The sequence below is a fragment of the Xyrauchen texanus genome, chromosome 11, assembly GCF_025860055.1.
Source record: "Xyrauchen texanus isolate HMW12.3.18 chromosome 11, RBS_HiC_50CHRs, whole genome shotgun sequence".
Classification (NCBI taxonomy): Eukaryota; Metazoa; Chordata; class Actinopteri; order Cypriniformes; family Catostomidae; genus Xyrauchen; species Xyrauchen texanus.
The window spans coordinates 34,701,776-34,724,760 of record NC_068286.1 but is presented as its reverse complement, the minus strand read 5'-3'; the positions used below and the strand labels follow the sequence as shown (position 1 = coordinate 34,724,760).

The window sequence follows — 22,985 nt, the reverse complement described above, 5'->3', positions numbered from 1 at the left end:
AAGTTTAAATAGGCTACTGTAGGAAAATGATACTGTAGATCTGCTTTGTGTTTAAAATCCTTATACTGAAGTCAGTAGATTTGTAGCCATGTAAGTTTTAATAAAGGAGAAGGTAAGGACATTATTGAATCTCACTATTATTGTTATCCTTTTGGATGAAAAATAATGCTCAGACTGAATGCTATAGATCTGCTTTGTTCTTTTAATGCTTAAACACTATAAAGTCTCTTGGTAGATTTCAGTCATGAATGACTCAAAATGATTCACTGACTCACTCATAGCACATAAGATGCTCATTTGTTGCCACCTAGTGACATTTCCAGAAGGGTTAATTAAACTAATCAGTTAATAAAATTGAAAAAATTTGTGAAACACAAGCAAGCCTCACCAAAATACTCTTTATTTTGCAGCTAATTCTGCACAATTGTAAACTTGAATAAACTAGAATCACTAAAATAGCTGGAATTGGTTCTTTTTGCTTATTCTTTAAACAAATATCCCCAGAAAACAATTTCATGGACCAGTGATTTTCTTACCTTTTTCACCCCTCATGAGTTTGCATCCTTGTACTTTGTTGTGGCATTGCAAGTGCAAATCTAAAAATGAGAAAAAAAGAAAATTGGTTGTTTTTTCATTACCCATTTAGCGCTCTTGCCATCTGTGACCTCACACAGCGTAGCCTAACTATGTGACTTGTGTGTTTTTTTGTTTGTTTTTTGCATAGCCAAATTTCAGACATTACAAGTAAACACACTACTAAGATGGACAAATAGGAAAAATATTGATGATGGTTAGCTTATGTGGGATAGTGGTGTGCCGTAGAATTTTCTATTCATTAAAAATGTGCCGCGGCAGAAAAAAGTTTGGGAAACACTGCTCTATATACTCTAGAGACTGTTGCACATGAAAATTCCAGGAAATCATTAGTTACAGAAATACTCAAACCAGCCCATCTGGCACCAACAATCATCCCACGGTCTAAATCACTGAGATTAAAAACTTTTTCCCCAGTCTGATGGTTGATGTGAACATTAACTGAAGCTAATGTCTCGTATGTGCATGATTTTATACACTGCACTGCTGCCACTCGATTGGCTGATTAGATAATTGCATGATTAAGTAGATGTACAGGTGTACCTAATAAAGTGGCCAGTGAGAGTACTGGCTAATACAGTATGTATTACAAATTTTAGTTCTTACAAATGTTATCCAAATATTAGCCAGACATATTGCTCTATTAAAGCAAGCATTCAACATGACCCCAAAATTTAATTGAAACAAAACAAGATAACATACACGAGAGAAATGCATTGATTTAACACATTTTCATAGGCAGGTGTTTATTGAAGTAGATGCTGTAAAGAAGCATTTTTTTGCATAATGAACATGTATATTGGAGCAGTTGAGTAACGCATGGTAGTCCACATTTATTACCTTTGATGGCACAGCGATAACTTATCATTTATTCAAGTGTCTGTACACATACATTAAGATTGAGAGCAAAGATTGGGCCCTAAGTGTGGGTGTTATGCAGTGTTACGTATGCCTGCACATGCAAACAATCCCTCAGAAGGACTTTGACTGTTGTTCTCACCATGACCTGTGGCTTTATTATGTCTTAAGTAAGGCCCCAAAAGGGTGGAGCTTCAATATACTCTTGAATACTCGTTCCACCTGGAACGTTTTCATTTCTTCTCTCCTTTATTTGGTTTTAGTCTTTCTTGCTCCATGAATGCATGTCAGATGAAAGTGTTTCCCCCTGGGGAAGGTGATGACACAAAGGTGTGTGTAAAGGTACCAGGTCCAACTCTGACATATCAGAACATTCACTACTTTGTTCGAGAAAGTCGGGGACCATGCCGCAAAAGAGGACCTGAGAGAGACATCCTTAAAAATGTCAGGTAAGGGATTGTGTGTGCATTTAAGCAAATGTTGCTGGTGTTAAAATTCTGCAGCAGTTGTCACATCATATTTCATAAGAAGTTTAGTATCACATACACCTTATTCTACAATTTACATCACACTGCTACGGAGACAGTCAAATGTAGATTGCAGATCAGTCTGATACTGATATCAGTTGTCAAGAAGCCGAGCGTGCCAGAGATTTTTATATGCATATCTGTGTCTTTATGAGTGTATTTCATGGCTTTTCAGTCTGCGCAAGAATGTTTTCTTGAACAAATATATTTGAAAATATCACCAAATGTATGTTCAGATTTCAAACATTTAAAGATAAGAATGAAAACATGTGCAAAGAGTATACGTATCCAAGAACTGTGTATTTTTCTTTGCATTTTTTTGTTGTTGAATACAGCAAGCACCTGCTTACAATGTCTGAGCCATGATGGTTTCTTTTACATGTCAAAACAGAAGAAACGTGACCAATTGTAGTACCAATAATACTTTATTTCCATAGTTTCCATTTATTTACATTCCCATACAATATTTTATAATTTCATAATAAAATATATTTTTTATATTAATAGCTAACTCGTTCCATACACTGCCAACTATGTTGTCAAGTAAAAAGTGTTCTTATGGTAACATTTAAATTAACTGGACATACTGTATCAAGTCAAAGGGGATTGTTAACCCAAAAAATTAAAAAAAAAAACAATCATCATGTACACACCGTCATACCATTAGAGATTTGTATGACTTTCTTTCTTCTGCAGAATGAAAAGGAAGATTTTAGAAGAATATCTCAGCTCTGTAGGTCCATACAATGCAAGTAAATGATGACCAAAAGTTTGAAACTCCAAAACTGCTGCCTTTATGTGCTTTTTGGTTCTTAATTTTCATTATTGGGTGAACTATCCATTTATGACTGAATTAACATGACTGGGTAAGACTAAATGCAGTATTTCTAATTGTCAGAACAGAACTAAATTTACACAAAAATATAAAATAATAAACACAGGATGCTGTGTTTTCTTTAAGGAGCAAGTTACCTGATCTAACCCTTAACAGATATTCTCATTGGTGTGACAAAGTCAGATTTATTCAGTTGTATTATATAATATATTTGACTTGAATAAAACCAGGTAATTTATATCTCACCATATAAAGCATATTTGAGGGTATTTGACAAACCATTTTCCAGTGCACTTAAACTTATAAGACTGTATTGTTTTTTCCTGTTTCAGTGGAATCATGAAGACAGGAATGAACGCAATCATGGGTGCAACAGGAAGTGGCAAAACATCGTAAGACACTCACCAAAACAAAATAAAAGAACAACTACAATTGAAAGCATACTGGCAACCATGCACAATGTTTAACCTTTATTTCTATGTGTAGGTTGTTAGATGTGATTGCTGGTAGGAAGGATCCTCGTGGTTTGCGTTCTGGTCAAGTTCTAGTTGACAACAAGGTTGTGACCTCTGAGCTACGGCTCATGTCCGCCTATGTTGTACAGGTGAGAATGTAAAATTTTTTTTGTCATTAGTAAGTCATTATAATGTGTGCAAATATCAGGGAAGGCCTATGATTTGTAGTCTGAAACATGGTCTTGACTTTTGCCTGTACTTGATTTTTTTTTTTTTGTTTTTTGGTTTGATTTTCAAAAATGTCCTTGCTCCTTGCCTCCCTGTCTGTCTGTCTGTCTGTCTGTCTCTCCTTCTCCCTCACTTTTTTAGGATGATATCCTGATGGGCACTCTGACTGTGAGAGAGAATCTCTTATTCTCTGGAAATCTGCGGTTGCCAAGGAAACAGCATTCCACCATTGATAAGAAAAAAAAAATAGACAGCATCATTCAAGAGCTTGGATTGGAGGACTGTGCAGACACTAAGGTTGTACACAAATGCTATTGGGTCAATGACATGAAAGTCATTTTTTTTTCCAAACATTTATTTAAAAAAAAACATATTGTTTCATTCAATAAAAATGTATTTATTTAAAAAATAACACTTTTTCTTTTTCAAGTTCTTAATCAAAATCTTTTTTATTTATTTATATTTTATTTATTTATTTTGTGAGGTAGGTAAAAATGACATGGTATAACTGTCTTGAGAAAAAAATGTTTGGGGGGGGTTCGATGTTTGGCATAATGTTTTATTGATAATTATTAAAAAGTACAAGAAGTAGTGAAGCAGTTCTGATTTAAAATAAACATGCAGGAAGCGATTTTGTTGTCATGTGACAAGTATAGAAAATTATATCATAGAGAGGACCCTTGTAAACCCAGTCAGTAAGGGCAATAAATCTCTTAAAAAGCATGTGTTCAGGCTGTAAGAAAAAATTAAATATGCTATTACATTTTACTTAATGGAGACATAACCTGACATTTAGAGTCATTAAGTAAATCATTTTAGCTGAATATGTTAAAAAAGTAGTTTAAAAAGGTATAAAACTAATTTTATTTCATAATCTTTTTGCTTCTTTTGTCAATAACAACGATGACAGTCAATACTCCTTGCTCCCCATTCTCCTTTTTCCAGATTGGGACAGAGTTCATAAGGGGTGTATCAGGAGGAGAAAGGAAGCGTTGTAGCATTGGTATGGAGCTCATAACATCTCCTACTCTTCTGTTCCTGGATGAGCCAACCACAGGCCTCGACTCCTACACCGCAAACAGCATCATTTCTCTCTTGCACAAGTATGTGCTCGTGCCCCTAATAACACTCCATTGTCCCGACTTATTGTGAACCTTTACACAGGCTCAAATATAGTGCCTACATAACCTGTTGTTCGGTAACCAGAAGAACCTATGTGATCTGATTATCACATCAACCCTCTCTTTTTCACTCTGTGTTTCAGGTTATCACAGGGTGGTAGAACTATAGTTTTCTCTATCCATCAGCCACGTTATTCCATCTTCAAGCTGTTTGATCACCTGACACTGCTCCATAAAGGAGAGACAGCTTACATTGGCCCTGCAGACAAAGCCATGGACTACTTCCAGAGTCTAAGTAATATTCGTTCATATGTGTCATGGATTGCATATTGAACAAATTATGACTATTAAAGCAATGACACCCAGATCTCATACAAAACAATACCATAGTATTATGTTATTTTGTATACTGAACCATCGTAATAGCATGATATATTAATATAGTTATCATATAGCACTATATTATATATTAAAGTACCATATTGCTATCTGATGCAATAATTGTCTAATACCCCCACAACACTTTTATTTATACCTATTATTATTTCTTTCTATATTAATTAATTAATGGATTTTTTTAATAAATAATGTTTTATTAAGACGTGACGCCATGCGAGGAGCAGACGTGTAAACGGCAAGCTCTGCGCACTTTGAATTTTGAATACTTTTTGTGTCTGGTGAGATTCGATACATCCTGCTACATATGTTCTTTGTGGTCAACATGGCAATGAAGTCAAAATCCTCTAGAGATATAAAAAGACACTTACGTGCTCAAGCTGAAACCTCTGACAGGCCTGCAGACCAGGGACTCGGTTTGAAAGGTGCGGCGGGAGAAATCCAGCGTCAACTGTCCAACATGTCTGTGATGCAGACAAAAGTTGTTGTCGACTTAAAAGGATCTTGCTGTAATATGTCAATCGATTACAGCGATGGAAACAAAAACTTTTGGATGTTGAGAAATGGATTATATGGAGTCATTGGAGAGAAAATTAGCTAATGACCAAGATAGATTTGGAATGTGTTTTTGAAAAGGTTTTGGAGAACCGAAGTAGGTGAAATAATGTCCGAATTGTTGGAATTCCTGAGCGTGAGGAAGGCAGAGATATGGTGAAATTCCTAGACGAGCTCTCCTCGAGTCTGCTCGACATAACAGGCCATAAGATGGAAATCAAGCGAGCTCACAGAGTACCGGCGGCTCGCATATCCGCTGAGGGAGACAGGCCCCGATCAATTCTGTCCAAATTTCTGAGATCATCAGATAAAGATCTTGTGTTGCGCTAGGCAAAGGAAAGTTGTATTGGAAGAATCACAACGTTTTCTTCTACAAGAGAGAAACGTGATAGATTCAAGGAATGCAATAACTCTTACATCAACTGAAGATCGCTTTTGCTCTGAAGTTCCCAGCCATGAATCTGCATGTTCTTTGTGTTTATTCTGCCTATTGGCTGGAGTTTGTTTTATAGATTATTTTCTGTTATATAATTTTGCCCCACAAAATTTTTACAGAATCACCGGACTTGAGTAATCTGACAGCAAAGTTGTTGCGGGGGCTCTCGTAGGTGTACATGGACTCTTTGCTCAATTGGAAACATCTTAGTCTCAGATCACGCCCCGATGAGTTCAGAGGTGTTGCCACATATAGAGAAAAATTAAATATATAATTGGGGCCTTAATATATCACTTTTGCAAAATAATGATTTCCAACGAATGTTAAAGGCTGAAATCAATGTTTATATGGAGACCAACTGGTCCTCAGTATCTTCTGTGGGTGTGTCTTGGGAGGAATATTAGAAGTGCTGATTCAAAACTGAAGCGCTGAATGTCGTGTGACGGCCTCAGACAATTGACCTGATTGAAATACATATGTAATATAATTTTTCCGCGGAAGGTGGAGTTTTGGCTATTCAGGGCACATTTTGAGTCTGGGGACAAAGCAGGGAAGCATTTGACTAGATATATGAAGCAGAGAGAGTCTTTTTCTACCATTCCCTCAGTGAAATCTGCTGTTGGTGAAATATTTACCTCGGCCGTTGATTTTAATAATCTTTTTAAAGAATTATATTTTGATCTCTATAGTTCCATGTCTTCATCTACTGATGGAGATATTATAAACTTTGTGGAACCATTAGAACTTCCTAAGCTGATGACGGAGCAAAGAAATTCTTTTGATTCTGAGATAATCTTGGGAGGAGCTTGGCAAGATAATTAACCGGGACCAGTTGGCTTTGCCGCTGATCTTTTTAGATCTTATGCTACATATATGGCTCCACTTTTGTTAGAAGTTTATATGGATTCATTAAAGAATGGAAAGCTTCCACCAACCATGACACAAGCCCAGATCAGTCTGATTCTTAAAAAGATCCAAGCGCGTGTAAGAGTTACACCCAATTTCCCCAATCCAGCTAGTGGGGCTTGTTATCGTTCAAAAGTTTTTGATATTGATACCAATACCGATATCTTGACTTTGATACAGGTTCCTTGATGATACTTTTTTCGATACTTTGGTCGAAAACAAAAAAAAATACCAGTATTTCCGCTGGTGGGACGCTAGGTGGTACTATGGGATAATTTCCGGTAAACATGGTTAGGGTTAAGCTTACACAATAAAGCAAGACACCTTGATTTCAAACTTTGAAATAAATTTTTTATTTATTTTAACAACAGTTGTGAACATTTCTCTGGCAAAGAAGCTTCAACCTTGCTTTCGCTACCCATCGGGTATTTAGTTATCCATGAAAATATATATAATGTGTATGAATAAATTTGTTTTGTTCCCTCCTTCACAATATATATATAAAATTACATCGGAAACCTCGGGGCTGAGGGATTAGTGAATATTCTTGCTTTATTGTTTTTGCATTGAAACTTTTAAAAAACGAAAAACTTAAATCAAATACATTTCTAAATTCAAATTGCACTCCAAACGAGATGAAAAAGCAAATAAATAAATAATAAAGTGATCAAATTATATAAATATATATATATATATATATATATATATATATATATATATATATATATACAGTATGTGTGTGTAACCACCTTTAATTTACCGATCAGCAAGAATCCGTCTAAACCTGCAGGTGGAAAATTACCTATACAAATGAAGACATAAAAACAATTATAAATGTAAAAATAATAATTATAATGACGATAATAATCAATGAAATATAAATCATGGTTTGAGGTGAACGTGTTTTTGTATTATTTTATATAGTTTGTATTATTTTACAGGCTGCAGAGTTGTGTTCAAAATAAACTGCTCTGTGGAAATAAAGTGAACTGAAGTCAAAGCACCTCCTGAACTGAGATGAGGTCATTTGCAGCACTCATAAAAAAAAATCGGAAGGCAGAAACAAAGTGTGAGATCCTTAGATGCCCGTGTTCCACGAGCCTGCATGCCTCCATATCAGCACGTCATATATGCACATATACGGCTTTTATGTCATCTGTACTTAATAATATAATAAAGATGTTGTCTACGGGCAAATTATTTGTAATATTACTTTGATAATAATAATAGTCTAATAATAATATTATTAATAATCATTTAATAGATTAACGGGAAAAAGAGTGAAATATTGTCATGACATGTTCAAAGGTATCAGCAGTGATCACTCTGACCATCATTGATCCCGAGATCATCGTCTGTTTGCTCAACCCGAATGTGTATTTCTCTCTATAAATTAACAAAATGTCTCTTGTGGCTTTTTCCGACACATTCAGGATCATTACCGCTTTTCCCGGTGTAGCTGCGGCTCGCTTTGTGCGCGCGCTTGTAAAAATTATATTTTAAAGGCTCATTATTACAGTTTAGTATTTCTCTGTAATGTAGAACAGTGTTAGCAATATTACTAATAACATTCTTTATCAGCCCTGGAACTCAAGCCATTTTCTGATACTAGTGTATTTCCTTGATGCCTAAACACAGCCAATCACCAGCACTTTTAGATTTGAGCACATCTAGCATGCTACATGCTTATCACTGACGTTGATGAGATTAACCCCTTAGGTATCAAAATTTTGTACCGAACGACAAGACATGTTTCAATAATCGATTATTTAGAGGCAATTCGGTCGGTGCCTAAAATGTATCGAACGCGATACCCAGCCCTACTAGCTAGACGTTAATATTTTGTAAAAAATTTTGGCTAACCGATTAAGATCTGACATCTCTTATACATATAGATCAGGTGGGGTTTATTCGGGGCCACATCTCTTCTGATGACATTATGCGTTTCATCAATACCATGTGGTCAGTGGCAAATGATCAGACTCCTGTCGTGGTACAATGGGATTATCTAGATGTTGGAAATATACGGGTTCGGGAAGACTTTAATTGGATGGATTAAGTTAATTTATAGACACCCTGTAGCAGGGGTACAAACAAATTGATTAATTTCAGACTATTTTACTCTGGATAGGGACACCCGGCAAGGTTTCCCTCTTCCCCATTATTGTTCTGCCTTGCCCTGGAACCATTAGCAGCCGCGATAAGAAAGGAGGATGATTTTCCATTGGTGATGGTGGAAGGTATGGCGTATAAGCTTTTGCTTATGCCGATAATATATTATTATTTGTCTCCGACCCCACTAGATCTATGCCTTGCCTCCACAGAATTATTAATTCCTTTTCTAAAGTCTCAGGTTACAGAGTCAGTTGGTATAAACCCGAAGCTTTGGCTCTGACAGTGTACTGCCCAGTAACGGATTTTCAGCCGGCCTCCTTCCAGTGGCCTAAATGGCATTAAGTATCTGGGCATTTTATTCCCAGCAAATTTGTCTAATTTAGTTAGTTTAGATTTAAATTTAGAGTTCATTTTGATCCTTTAATAAAAAGGTTTTTGAGTGATGTGAGTAGGTGGGCTTCTTTACACTTATCTATGATTGGTAAGGTTAATGTTATTAAAATTTATTGTATTCCAAAATTCAACTACTACAATCTCTCCCTGTAGATGTACCCCTCTCTTATTTCAAGCAATTTGATAGCATAGCAAAGTCCTTTATTTGGAATGATAAGCGTCCCAGATTACATTTCAATAAATTACATAGGCCGGTTGACAAAGGTGGGTTAGGCCTACCTAAGATTTTGTTTTATTACTATTCATTCTGACTCAGACATTTGGCTCACTGGTTAATTCCACCTGAGAGAGAGCCCCTCCCTGGTTTGGTATTTAACAGAAAGTTCTTTCCCCTATTTTACTAACGCAAATCTTTTCTATTAAACTAATTGGAGAAGATAAGTCATACCCCGTTGCATCTGCACACGCTATGGACAAAGTGTCCAGAGTGTTTAATTCAGACCTTTATTTAAATGTTGCCTCCAGCATATGGCCAAAGTTGCATATTGGTGAGTCCCCTTTCTGCTGGTCGGAGTCGATTGTGATGGGTGTTAATACGCTCAGTGACCTATATGAGAGTGGTGTGTTGAGAATTTGGTCCAACATTTCAGTATTCCCAGATCTCAGATCTTCAGGTTCTTACAGCTGCGCCACCTGCTCTGTACTATTTTTGGGAGTAGCATACACCCCCTAAAAGGGCAGATACTCTAGAAGTGGTGACTACTGCTTTTGGAAAAGGTCATGAGACATCATTGTACTACTCCCTGCTAATACAGAGTCTGGGGGATGGAGCTTCAACTTCTCTCAAGAGATTATGGGAGAGAGATTTAAACTTGGTATTGGAGGAGGGAGTGTGGGCTAGGGTTCTAAAAAACGTCATCTACATCTAGAGATTCAAGGATGCGTCTGATGCAATTTAAGATTTTGAATCGATTATATTGGACACCCTCTAGATTGTATAGACTTGGTCTTAAAGACACACCCACCTGCTGGCGATGCCAATCAGAATATGGCGACACAACCCATTTTTTTTGGGGACGTGTTAAGATACAGGAATTTTGATGGAAGATTCAAAGATTTATGTGTGACGTGTTGTACACACAATTTTCATTTTGCCACAGACTCTGTTTTTTGGATGATGGGGAGGTCATTAATTTTGAGGATAGCCACTTGAAAGGTTGAATCCTGGTAGAATTTATAGTTGCCAGGTGAATCATTCTCAGGGGGTGGAAGTGGCTGGGGCACCCTTGTTTCGGGAGTGGTGCGGGGAGCCTCATTTGAGGAGGCGATTTCATAAAAGGTTTGGAAAAGTGGGGCTTGTTTTAAAGGAAGATTAGATTTTTTTTGGAGGGTTCTTTGGGAGGGGCAGTGGAGAGGCATTTTAGATTTTTAATTGTTAGTTTGATATGTATGTGCACTCTTGTTTGAAAGTTTTTTATAGTTAGTTTGTTTTTAATTTTTTTGTCACAATTGTAAGTGACCACTGTAATGCGTCTTTGTGTCAGGGTTTTATGTTGTGTTTATTGTTTTTTGTGGATGGAATCAATAAAAATGTTTTATAACAAAAAAAGAGCCTATTAATAAATATGATGTATATACGGTATGTATTTTTTTATTTATTATTAATTGTAAAATTATTTAACATTTGTTACAACAATATATTTGTTTTTGTTTTTAATAGTTATTATTTATTATCAAATAAAACCAAGAGAAATGTGAACAGTAAAATAGGAAACATAAAAAAATAAACAGTGCTGGAGTATAAAAAAAATAAATAAAAATAGTTAAAAGGTGCCACTTATCTTTTAATATCATACTTAATAATAATATTAGTATTACGGGCTCTTGGCCTGTAATATAATTATTTTTACATCATTATATTATTATATACTAATATTAAATAACCTTGTTGCTTTTACAATTCCACAAAATACTTATATGTTGCTTAAAATTATTCAGTAAGTGGATAATAGCTACATAATACCTAATTATATCTTATAACTATCAAATAGCTTAATAATATTATTGGTTGATATTTTCTGATGTTCATACTTTATTGCACTTACTGCAATACTTTTATATATCAATGTTGTTGACCATTTGCACAGTGTTGTAATGATGTGGATTTCTCCTCTATTGATTAGGTTATACGTGTGAAGCCTTCAACAACCCTGCTGATTTCTTTCTGGACATAACAAATGGGGAGACTTCTCCTTCAGTGCCAACAGGTAAATACAGACAGAGTATATATCAGTCTTCATTCTGCTGGGCCATGTATAATTTATTATTTTGAAACTGAGGCTTTAAGTTACATAACACAGCTGATGTTATGATATTGTTAGATAATGATCAGGAGTCACTGTTTTTCAGAGAAGTCATTAGCAGAGATCTTCAGGGAATCTCAGTACTATAATGCTGTCACTGAAGAGCTGAAGAGTATCACAGGCTCAACAGATTCCCCATTTGGAGCCAAGAACAAGACACCATCATATGCCACATCCTTTTTCTACCAGGTAAGTGTCATAAGAAGGTATTTGAGCATGTGTGGATATGTGTGTGAGAGAGTAAATGGTTAACCTGCTCTGAGTTTCCTTGACATGGTGTTAAACTTTGGCTCACAGTTGCTATCAGGTAATTGCTGATCTTACACAATATAAAATATAGCGTCAATCATAAACCATGTATCTTAAGTGGTTTTGTGTCTTCTTTATGCGTGTGTCTGTCATACTGTACATTTGTCGACCTGTGGACTTGTCTTTAAAATGTGTGTATTTGTGTGTAGTTGAAGGTGGTGTGTTGGAGGACAGTGCTGAATGTTGTCAGGAATCCTCAGACGTCATATGCACAGATGGCTCTGAACATCTTTTGTGCACTGCTGATAGGCCTCATATACTTTCAGCTGCCTTCTAGTCTTCCTGAAGCCTTACAGAACAGGTATCCTTATGTCTGTCTGTCTGTCCGTCCATCTGTCTGTGTGTCCATTCATCTAATCATCTTATCCATGTCCATCCCTCTGTCCTTCCAAGTGTCCATCCTCCTGTATTATGTTTCTCTTGCTCACTTTTTACTAGGGCATAGTTTTATTTTTTTCAGCCTAGAAATACCACTGTCTTATTCATTCCCGGAAAACAGACAATTAAGAGATAGATGGTTTTCAAAGAAAATATGAAGGCTAACACAAATGTATGTTTCTAAGTGACATTCTACATGTTGTGAAGATTTAAATGTGGAGTTCTTCATTACTGTTTCAATATTGTGTGTGGGTGTGTGTAGGATTGGAGCTTTCTTTTTTCTCATCATCAACATGGTGTTTGGGAACCTGTCAGCAGTGGAGCTCTTCATCAATGAAAGAGCGATCTTTGTGTGAGTGTGATATACTCAAATTATGTTTATAATTGATATATTTAGTTTATTGTGTATCTTTTTCAACTGATGTGGCAAATGCTAATAAAAACAAATAGGAGTGATATGTAAATTCTATTAACCCTGTACTATATTGATAGCACCACAACAACACTATTTGATGTTTTACTTTTTTTAAATATACTCATTTTAAATCAGGTGATTGCAACATACTTCAAATTAGTTGGTATATTCGAGTGTTTACTACTGTGCAACATCATCATTTCTTCTAATAACACTTATTAAGCATTTGGACACTGAAGATACAAGTGTAAGCCCGTTTATCGGTCCAATGGCGGTCTCCAATAATACGGGTGAAGGTCTCTGCGTGTTACTGTCTTTCTTGTCCGCAACACAACAATATTAAATGAAATACATTTTCTCTTATGTATTACCTCGTTATTTCATCTGACTCCATAAATGAAAAAGGTTTTTAATGATATCTGAGTATCATTAAAAGTGAGCGAATGTTTGATTATTCCTTTAACTCTTTAATTATATTTTACCCGTTTAGATTAAGAAACTATGTCGCTTTGAGGTCCTCGCGTGTTTTCTCTACACCGCGGGTCTCACGATCACAAGCGGCCAGTATTGGATCATCAAACAGAGGTAATTGCTATATACCTGAGATCGGTCACATTCACGTATACACAATCAAAGATACTTCAGTATAGCCCCATGGAATTGCATACACTTGAATGTAACTTAACGTTTTCTTCAGTAGAGGTCACGGCCACTATTACAGATGTAAGTTGACCAACATAACTTCTCTTATAATAGCTTTGGATTGGCCATGCGTGGTTTCCCACGTACACTTATCTGGAGAAACATCAAATTAAAACAGAGGTTAGACACCCGAATTTAGATTGGTCAAGCAGCGTTTGCTGTTCTAAACGGAAATTCCCTTTTTGTCTTTGCAAACCAAGTACACTTGAATCGATGCCAAATATTAGTCGTCACTAATCTGACGCAGACTTGCGGTAACATATGAATCGTTTAATCTGTTTGGGAAACACAATGTCAGGGTCAGTCAGAATAAACTCAAATGTTGACAATTTATTGACCAGGTAACCAATTCCTCAATTCCAATTAGACATTGATAAGTCAAAGTTAGACATTTTATCAAAACATAAGAAATACGAATTGCAATCACCTGAAATAAACTACAAACAGTAAACTGTTTGGGATCGTCTGATTACAGAGAGCCCTGAGCAATGTGTCGCCTCTCCTTAAATACCCAGATAATTCAACATGCTTACCAAATGGTGGTGTCTGTCATTATAATTAGATTTTGGTCCCCTGTTGAGGGGGTTCCTGTAGATTAACATACAGGAGGTATGGAGGATCTGGGGAGGGCACACCTTTAAGGGGCACACCACATTTCACATATTTTATAACTTCTTTTAGCTTTTCATTATGGCTGGGAGGATGAGACCAGTTTACCAGGCGCACTGAGAGACTTTAAATGATACCAAACATGTTATAGTTACTTTTTGTACACACTTCACATTGCATAGGTTTTTAGTGAGCTTTAAGTGAGGAGGAGGAGTAAGATGAAGATACTTTAGAAGGGAGGTGTTAGCTGCACAGTATGTTGCATCTCGGATGTTGCTGTTACATCTGCGAGAGAGAGTTCAGATGTTAATTCTCATGAGAGCCTTTTGTTTTCTCGAGGAGTAGCCCAGACTCACTGGCACCCGCCTTACACAAGTTAGCAAGCAGAATGTTCCCCCATTCAACCATAATGCAGGTCTTCAGCACTGCAATTGTATGAGGCTTTCGTTGCTGCATTTTGTGCTTCATAATGCACCACACATTCTCAAATGGAAAAAGAGTACGACAGCAGACAGGCCAGTCTAGCACCCGCACTCTCTGCTTATGCAGCCATACACTTGTAATCTGAGCAGTATGTGGTTTGCCGTTGTCCTGTTGGAAAACCTCTTCTGAATGTGCATGATCTCCGATCCCTCAGATGTCACCTTTTTAAAAACCATCATTCATCTGTAATGGATATCATGACATGGGCTTGGGAATACTTCAGTAAAACTTTGTCAGTCAACACCATTTGCTGCTGCATCCACAAATGAGAGTTAAGGCTTCACTATGCAAAGCAGAAGCCCTACATCAACACTGTCCAGAGGCACCACCGACTTCTCTGGGCTCTGTCTCATCTGAGATTGAAAGTAGAGCAGTTGAATCATGCTTTTTAAGTAGACCACATTTTAAGTTGTTTTTGGAAAAAAAGATATATTTTTCTCTGGGCCAAAGAGGAAAAAGACCATCAAAGCTGTTATCAGCATCTGATTGGCCTGCCTTCAGTCCTGACCTGTCACCAATTGAAAATGTGTGGCGCATTATGAATTGCAGAATACGGCAACAGAGCCCCATAAAATTGCACAGATGAAGACCTGCACAATGGATGAATGGGAGAAAATTCAGCTTGCTAAACTTATCAAACTTATCAAACTTGTGTCTTCAGCAGAGATGAAAACTCACTTCTGCGACTCGTACTCGAGTCGGACTTAAGTCTCAAAAAAGATTACTCACGACTCGACTCGGACTCTTAACAATTGACTTGAGACTTGACTTGGACTTGATATCAGAGACTTGTGAAAAACACAAGTCATTAGCTTGTTAAAATGCATTTTTAACATCCCTTGAACAGGAAAAATGTCCAGGATATAGTGAAGAAGCACTGTAGCCACCACTTATTCTCCCTGTAAGAGCTGTTTGAAAAATTCCTGCAGATCATTTCTTTCTCGTAGTAGTTAAGGTTGATTCAAAAGAATGCACACAATGGAACGATTTGTTCAGTAATTGAACTCTCCGCTTCGACTGGATTGATAAAAACCATTTATCATAAAGTTTGGATTCAAAAACCTTAGTAATAGTAATAAATGGAATGCTGTACTGTATTTAGGCTAAAACAAGTGGGATGAACAAAGACGCTAGCATCGAACTTCATTAGACATTTGAAAACTCTCCCAGAAAAGGTGAGTCAGTCTTTCATATTGTGAAAACAACAAATGTTTTTTTGTTTGTCTGTTAATAAATAAATTAACCGTCAAACATTATAATCGCTCTATTGCTTGATTTATTTTTACCTCTACTGAATTTTTTCCTACACTGTTTACAGGGTTCACACAAGATCCTTGAAGTGCTTAAATTTAGCTTTTAGAAATTTAAGAGCTGGAACACCTGGAAAATTGCCTTGTTTGTTGAAAAGTGCTTGAAATTAAAACCATTTCTTCCTTGTAATTTGTGTCCATCAAAGATGAGAAACACTCTCTCCACTTTCATTGAATAATGTGTCTTTTAACCATGGTGGTCACTACAATGGACAGCTATTCAATAGTCATTTTCTTTTAAATGCATGGGTTTCAATGGTGTAACTGCACATCAGCCACTACGGTGTACACTACTGCATCACTCCATAGGCTTCCACCCAGTGGCCAGCAGATTTAACTGCAACTAAAATTCCTTAAAACCAAAATGGCTGATGGACAGCCACAAAAGTTGATCGAGGCAGGAATGTCTTCCAATCCTTTTATTGTAGAAGACCCTCACATGTAAAAATAAATAAATATGATGACATAAAGTAAAATCTAAGGAATAATATAATTATTTTAAAGTCAACACCACTCGCCACTCCATCCACAGATGCAAGTTAAGACTTTACTATGCAAAGCAAAAGTCCTACATCAACACTGTTCAGAAGTGCTGCTGACTTCTCTGGGCTCGATCTCAACATAGATGGAAAGTAAAAGAGTGGATTTGTGTTTTTTGCTCAGAAGAGTCGAAGAGTTGAAAAACAAAGCCATCGTGTTATCCGGGCCAAAGAGGAAAAGGGCCATCCAAGCTAATAAATTAGCATCAGGTCAAAAAGCCAGTGTCTCTATAGGCCAGGGGCATGTCAATGCCCATGGCATGGGTAACTCGCACATCTGTGAGAACGGAACGAATGCAGACAGATATGTACAAATGTTGGAACAACATATACTGCCATCTAGCAACGTTGTTTCCAGGTACGTCCCTGCATTTTCCAATTCCAATTTCAAGTGCATGGCTGTGTAGGCAGTGAGTGTGGGTGCTAGATTGGCCTGCCTGCAGTCCTGACCTGTCTCCAATTGAGAATGTGTGGCACATTATGAAGCACACCATATGGCAATGAAGACCCCGTACTATTGTGCAGCTAAAGACCAACATAATGGATGATTGGGGAAATGTTTCACAGTGGTAAACACTCGAATGTCCCAACTTTTTTGGAGCGTGTAGCAATCATCTGATTTGAAATTACTGTACATTTTCAAAAAACTAGGAAATTCGCAAGGAAAATCATCATGTAATGTGTAGTTGTAGTGCTTTCAATATAGCAAAGGGTGAATATAATTTACAAATCCCTTTTTGTTTTTATTAGCATTTTAAACACGGTCTCAACTTTTTGGGGTTGGGTTTGTATATAAAACACATGGGATGAAAAAAGATGCTAGCACAATTACATTGAACTTCATAAGACATTTGAAAATTCACCCAGAAAAGTTAAGTCAGGCTTTCATGTTGTTAAAACAAAAGTTTTTCTCTCTATGTGTTTATGAACATAATGACCCGTCCAACATCAAATCTCTTCATCGCTTAATTTCTACACTGTTTATATGATTCACACAAGGTCCTTGAAGTGCATAATGTGCTTGAATTTAGCTTTTAGAAATTTAAGAACTGGAATACCTGGAAAATCACTTTCTTTTGTAGAAAAGTGCTTCAATTTAAAATGGACTATTTCTTCCATGTAATGTGTGTCCATTAAAGATGAGATCCACACACTCAACTTTCATTGAATAATGTGTCTTCTAATATCTTTTCTGTTTAAAGTCAGAAAAAAGTAAAAATGAATATAAATTTTTGCGTTAAAAAACTGAGACTTCTCTCTTGTTAATGAATGAAGCAACACCTGTGCAAGCCTGTGAGGTACGTGTTAACTTTTAAAGTGACAGTAGCTTACATTTTAGCACTTGTTACAATCTTATTAATGTTATCAGTGTTATTACTTGTAAATTGTACACATTATTTCAAGAAGTGACACCTCATATCAGCTTATATATTTTATATAAAAAATATTTGGTTATAATAATAATGACAAAAATATTTTTAAACAATTAATTATACACCTTTGCATACCTTTTAAGTATTGCTTGTTCTGCACCTTATCAGCCTTAATGTAGCCCACTATTTTTAAGGCTAATTGTTTGTGATCTTTTCTTATAGAGAAAAGTATATGAAAAACTCTTATTTTATAAACTTTGCACATTTACATTGTGTATTAAAGAACTTTATTTAGATGATAAATTATAATGTGCATTTTTCTCAAACATTTTCTGTCATACTCTGTCATGTAAGAGTTATTATGTCAAATCAAGTTCATATCGAAATGTGAATCTCATTTTGTATATCAGTTATAGTGAGATAACCATATCTTCCCAGCCCTACTTATGAAGTGTATGCGGTTGTCATGCATATGGAGTTTTTATGATGGTTTAAGTCTTGTTTTAAATGTTAATGTTAAATGTTACAAGTCTATAATGCCAGTTGTTGTTCACTGTCAACAGGTACACTGAATTCCATGTAATGCTTTGCAAATTTGATAATAATAGTTAATTAATAAATATATAATATAATTAAAATAAATAGTTTACTGTATAAAAAACCTGATTAAAGTAAAACTTCATGCACTTTATTAGACAAGTTTAAACAAACGAACAAGGTAATCCCTTAAAGTAATCAATTTAATATTTACAAATTGAATTTAACAATTATTAAACTCACCAGCTGCAGATAAAGAACTATTGCTGAAAAAAAACACTTGACTTGGACTTGTGACCATAGACTTGAGACTTGACTTTGACTAGGCCTAGAAAGACTTCAGACTTGACTTGGACTCTACCGCAGGGACTTGTGAACATGTATGGTCTTCAGTGCCCAAATGCTTAAGAAGTGTTACAGAAGAAATTGTGATTTTACCAAGTGGTAAACACTTGACTGTCCCAACGTTTTTGGAGCATGTTGCAATTATCTGATTTGAAATTTGTGTATATTTAACAAACATAATTCACAAGGTGAAACATCAAATGTGTTGTTGTAGTGCTTTCATCATATCATAAGGTGAATAGAATTTACCATCCTGTCCCAACTTTTTCTAAATGGGGGTTGTATAACTGAAAGGAACTTCCTAAAAATACAAATACTATGTGTTTATTGTATGTTTGTTTGTTTGTGTGTGTTTTCAGGCACGAGAACTCTGGAGGATATTACCGAACATCTGTGTATTTCCTGTCCAAGGTGTTTGTGGATTTGTTACCAAATCGCATCATACCGATTTTCATCTTCTCCTGCATTTCATATTATATGATGGGTGAGCACATACAAATACTAATGCACATAATATATTGTTAATGTGTTATACACATCATCAAAACTTGCAGTAACACATATTGTTTAACAAATGGAATAATTATGTACAGTAATTGTATGCATAAATGTGTGAACAGGGTTGAAACCAGCATTTACAGCCTTCCTGTGCTTTGCATTGACCATGTCAATGGTCAGTCTGGCAGGAGTCAGTTTGGCCTTCCTGGTCAGTGCCAGCGTCAGCTCATTCGCCATGGCCAATGTCCTCATCGCTCTGCCGTTTGTCTTCATGATGGTCAGATTCCAAACATACAAAGACTTGCACATATGCTCTTATTTGGTGATTCTCCTTCTCTTTCTCATCTTCTATAATTCCCACTTTCTGATTCTCTCTCTCTCTCTCTCTCTCTCTCTCTCTCTCTCTCTCTCTCTCTCTCTCTCTCTCTCTCTCTCTCTCTCTCTCTCTCTCTCAGGTATTTGGAGGGTTCCTCGTGAATCTGAACTCCATGCTCAGCTGGTTGTCCTGGCTCAAGTGGGCCAGTATCTTCAAATATGGATTAGATGTAAGAATAATTAAATTTTTAGAGGGGAAGTCCTTTAATGTATATCTAAATTAGAATGTAAAATGTTTTTTTACAAGAGATATCACCTGAGTGTATACACACATTTTCAACCTATATTAAAACAATATCAGTTTAAATAAGCAGTGCTGATTATAATCGTGTGTTCTTCTGTTGTAGGCTGTGACAATAAATGAAATGAAAGGGCAAATTTTCCGCAATGGGAATGCTACGTAAGTTGATTAAACAATCATTAAACACTTGCAGTAATGGAAACTGAGGTGACAATAAATCAGGGTAAAGGTTGTTATAATGATTCGGATGCGAGGCAGAGGTAAGATGTATTTGGTGTGATTTAAATTGAACATAAATTTATTAAAACCTATATGTACACACACTAAGCTTTTCAAAAAATATAAACAGAAATTAGGATGCATGTAAGATTAAAAATATTTTAATGACACCTCAGTGAAAGTTCAGTTGAAAAACTCAGGGGAGAGGGATCCCTGACAGCAGGCTGAGTTGATACAATTACAATTTCTACCATGACACACAGCCACACGTGGTTAATATTCTTTTTGCTATTCAGGGACTAAAAACAAAATGATTTCCATTTCGGTTGCTTCTGAGCAAAAACAGTATTTTTTTCCTTCCGGTTCAAAAGTGTCATGTTTATTCTGTTGGTTCCTGTTTTTCATGTCTTTTATTATGAAAAATTTAGTTCCTGTTTCCCTAGTCATGTGATGTCCTGTTTTCCCTCCATGTTCATGTGTCTTGTTAACTTGTTATCAGTTCCGTTATGTCATTGGTTCATGTTTCATTGTCTTGTTATATTGTTTTCAGTCTTGTATTTTCATTGAAGGTATTGTTAACTTGTTACCCATGTAAGAGTATTTATAGCCCTTATGTTTGCCATTGTCTTGGTCGAGTATTCTGTAACGTAGCTGGCAAGGACGAAGACATGAAGTGTAGAACCCAAGTGCAGTTTATTTCTCCAAAGGTGATTACAAGTAACCCTAATATAAAACGTGAGCTAAACAAAACATTAACATGAACAATGAACATAAACTTGACTTGACTAAACTTGGCTATGACTTGAACGAAACAACAGTGTTACATTAACAATACCTGACAAAATACAATGGCAAACATGAGGGCTTAAATACAAGGACATGGTTAACAAGTAAACAAGACAACCAATCACAAGACTAAACTATAAACAAGATAACAAGACTAAATTAACTTAAACCAATGAAAAGACAATTAATAACAAAGTAATCAACCAATGAACCAATGAAAACAAGACACATGAACAGCGGAAACACATGACAAGATCACATGAGGGAAACAGGAATCACATGACATAAAACAGGAATCACATGACATAAAACAGGAACTAGATTTAAAAAATAAAAGACATGAAAACATGAACCAACAGAATAAACATGGCAAAAAGTTCACAGCCTCCTTTCCAAATGGTAAAAGTTTAGAACAACAAAAAATAAATAAATGGGTTAATAATGTTCTTTTTAACAGTACTCTGCACAAAGGGGTGGGTGAAATACCAACTGAAATACTAGCCCAAAATATGACACTTGCCTCACCAAAATAAGAGATGTTTTTATTTATTAATTTTTTTTAATACATTTTTACCTGTGTGGTGAATTTATCAGCATAGAAATCACAACAAGCAGTTAAGTATATTTTTAATTACAGATTTGCTTCTCAGTCAAAATCCAGCAGCATCAAATCTGAATGAATGCATCCTTTATACATATTGTATAAGTGAAGACTTGGAAACAACTGAGAAATGTACTTTTTACCACTAATAACATTTTCCTTGTATCTGGATTAGCCATGCATTTAGGCATCAGTAGGCTATATATATAGTAAATATACAGTACATAGTTGTTTAAAAGGTCTTCATTCACAGAATGCGACATTCGAGCAATTAGGTAAAGAAATGTGTGATGCAGCAGTTTCCTTCAAGATTAAAGCATATGTTTATTTTTTTCTGGCAACATGAAGCTGTATAGTTCCAAACATTTACTGTGATAAACCCTTTGGCCTTTGACTTCACAAATAAAATCATCAAAACTAAATTAACTGGTTATAACCGGTTACCAGCATTTAAAAATAACGTTTTCACTCCAGAACAATTAAAAAACCCTTCGTTCATGTTTTTGGTTACGAAAAATTTTGTTTTCATTCTTTGAACAGTGTTTAAACCCTGGTGATGTTGTTAAATAATATTACAGAAAGCTGAGTTAAATTGTGTTTAATTTATATTAATTACATGTAAGCAGTAAGAAAACAAAAATCCTGTTAAAAAAAACTCTCTCTCTCTTTCTCCCTCAGTCTGACAGGAGAGATGTATCTGGAATCTCAGGGCATCGACTACAGTGTGTGGGGCTTCTGGCAAAACCAGGTGGCTTTGCTGGGCATTATACTGGTGTGTATGATATTTGCTTACATACAGCTACGGAGGATCAACCGCTGGAAATGATGGATGAATCCCACTGAAACTTTCAGAACAGATTCACTCTTACAAACAATGTAATAAACCACTTATATTTCTACATCAAAATTCCGTTGCATAAATAGTAGTTACACTGTTGTTAATTTAAATAATACTTTAATTTATGAATTATTCTAACTGCTGTGACATGGATATTTTGGTAAATTGTCTTATTAGGATGGATTAAATGATTGCTATTAGAGTTTGAATCAGAAACTTTGAATAGCTCATCTACTATTACTATAAGTCTGTTAGTATGAAAACAATGTTGTTTTTATTTTAAATGTGCTGTATATAAATCCAGTGTACTGATTTTGTTTTGTTTTTTTAATGATTAGTTTATAGGGGAGGGCAGGGCAAGTTGCCACATTTCATAAGGTGGGTGGGGTTATTTGTTTTAAGTTAACGCAAGGTACATAAATTCAACCTGTTTTTAACCACATTTGAGAGGAATACCTTTTTATGAAAAAAATAAAGTAAAAATCTATATGCAATAACGTAACTCTATTTAAAATGTTATATGATACACAAAACATCAAACAGCAAAAATGGAAATGGAAAATATCAGATAAACCATTTAGTTTAAAATCCAACGTCATTATTTATCCCTTGTCTGAATTTATCGTTTAAAAGTAAGCACGCTTC

The 22,985-nt window shown here is 35.7% G+C and overlaps 1 protein-coding gene across 1 annotated transcript; it reads left to right on the top strand.

Moving 5' to 3' along the window:
* Window positions 1-1,728: 1,728 nt before the first annotated feature.
* LOC127651429 (broad substrate specificity ATP-binding cassette transporter ABCG2-like) lies at window positions 1,729-22,328 on the top strand. Its single transcript, XM_052137248.1, has 15 exons — window positions 1,729-1,901; window positions 3,147-3,206; window positions 3,301-3,418; window positions 3,639-3,794; window positions 4,443-4,600; window positions 4,762-4,913; window positions 11,603-11,686; window positions 11,829-11,971; window positions 12,241-12,392; window positions 12,732-12,821; window positions 19,142-19,266; window positions 19,403-19,557; window positions 19,736-19,825; window positions 20,003-20,055; window positions 22,181-22,328. Exons 1-15 carry the CDS (start codon window positions 1,729-1,731, stop codon window positions 22,326-22,328), a joined length of 1,857 nt encoding a protein of 618 aa, XP_051993208.1.
* The last annotated feature ends 657 nt before the right edge of the window (window positions 22,329-22,985 follow it).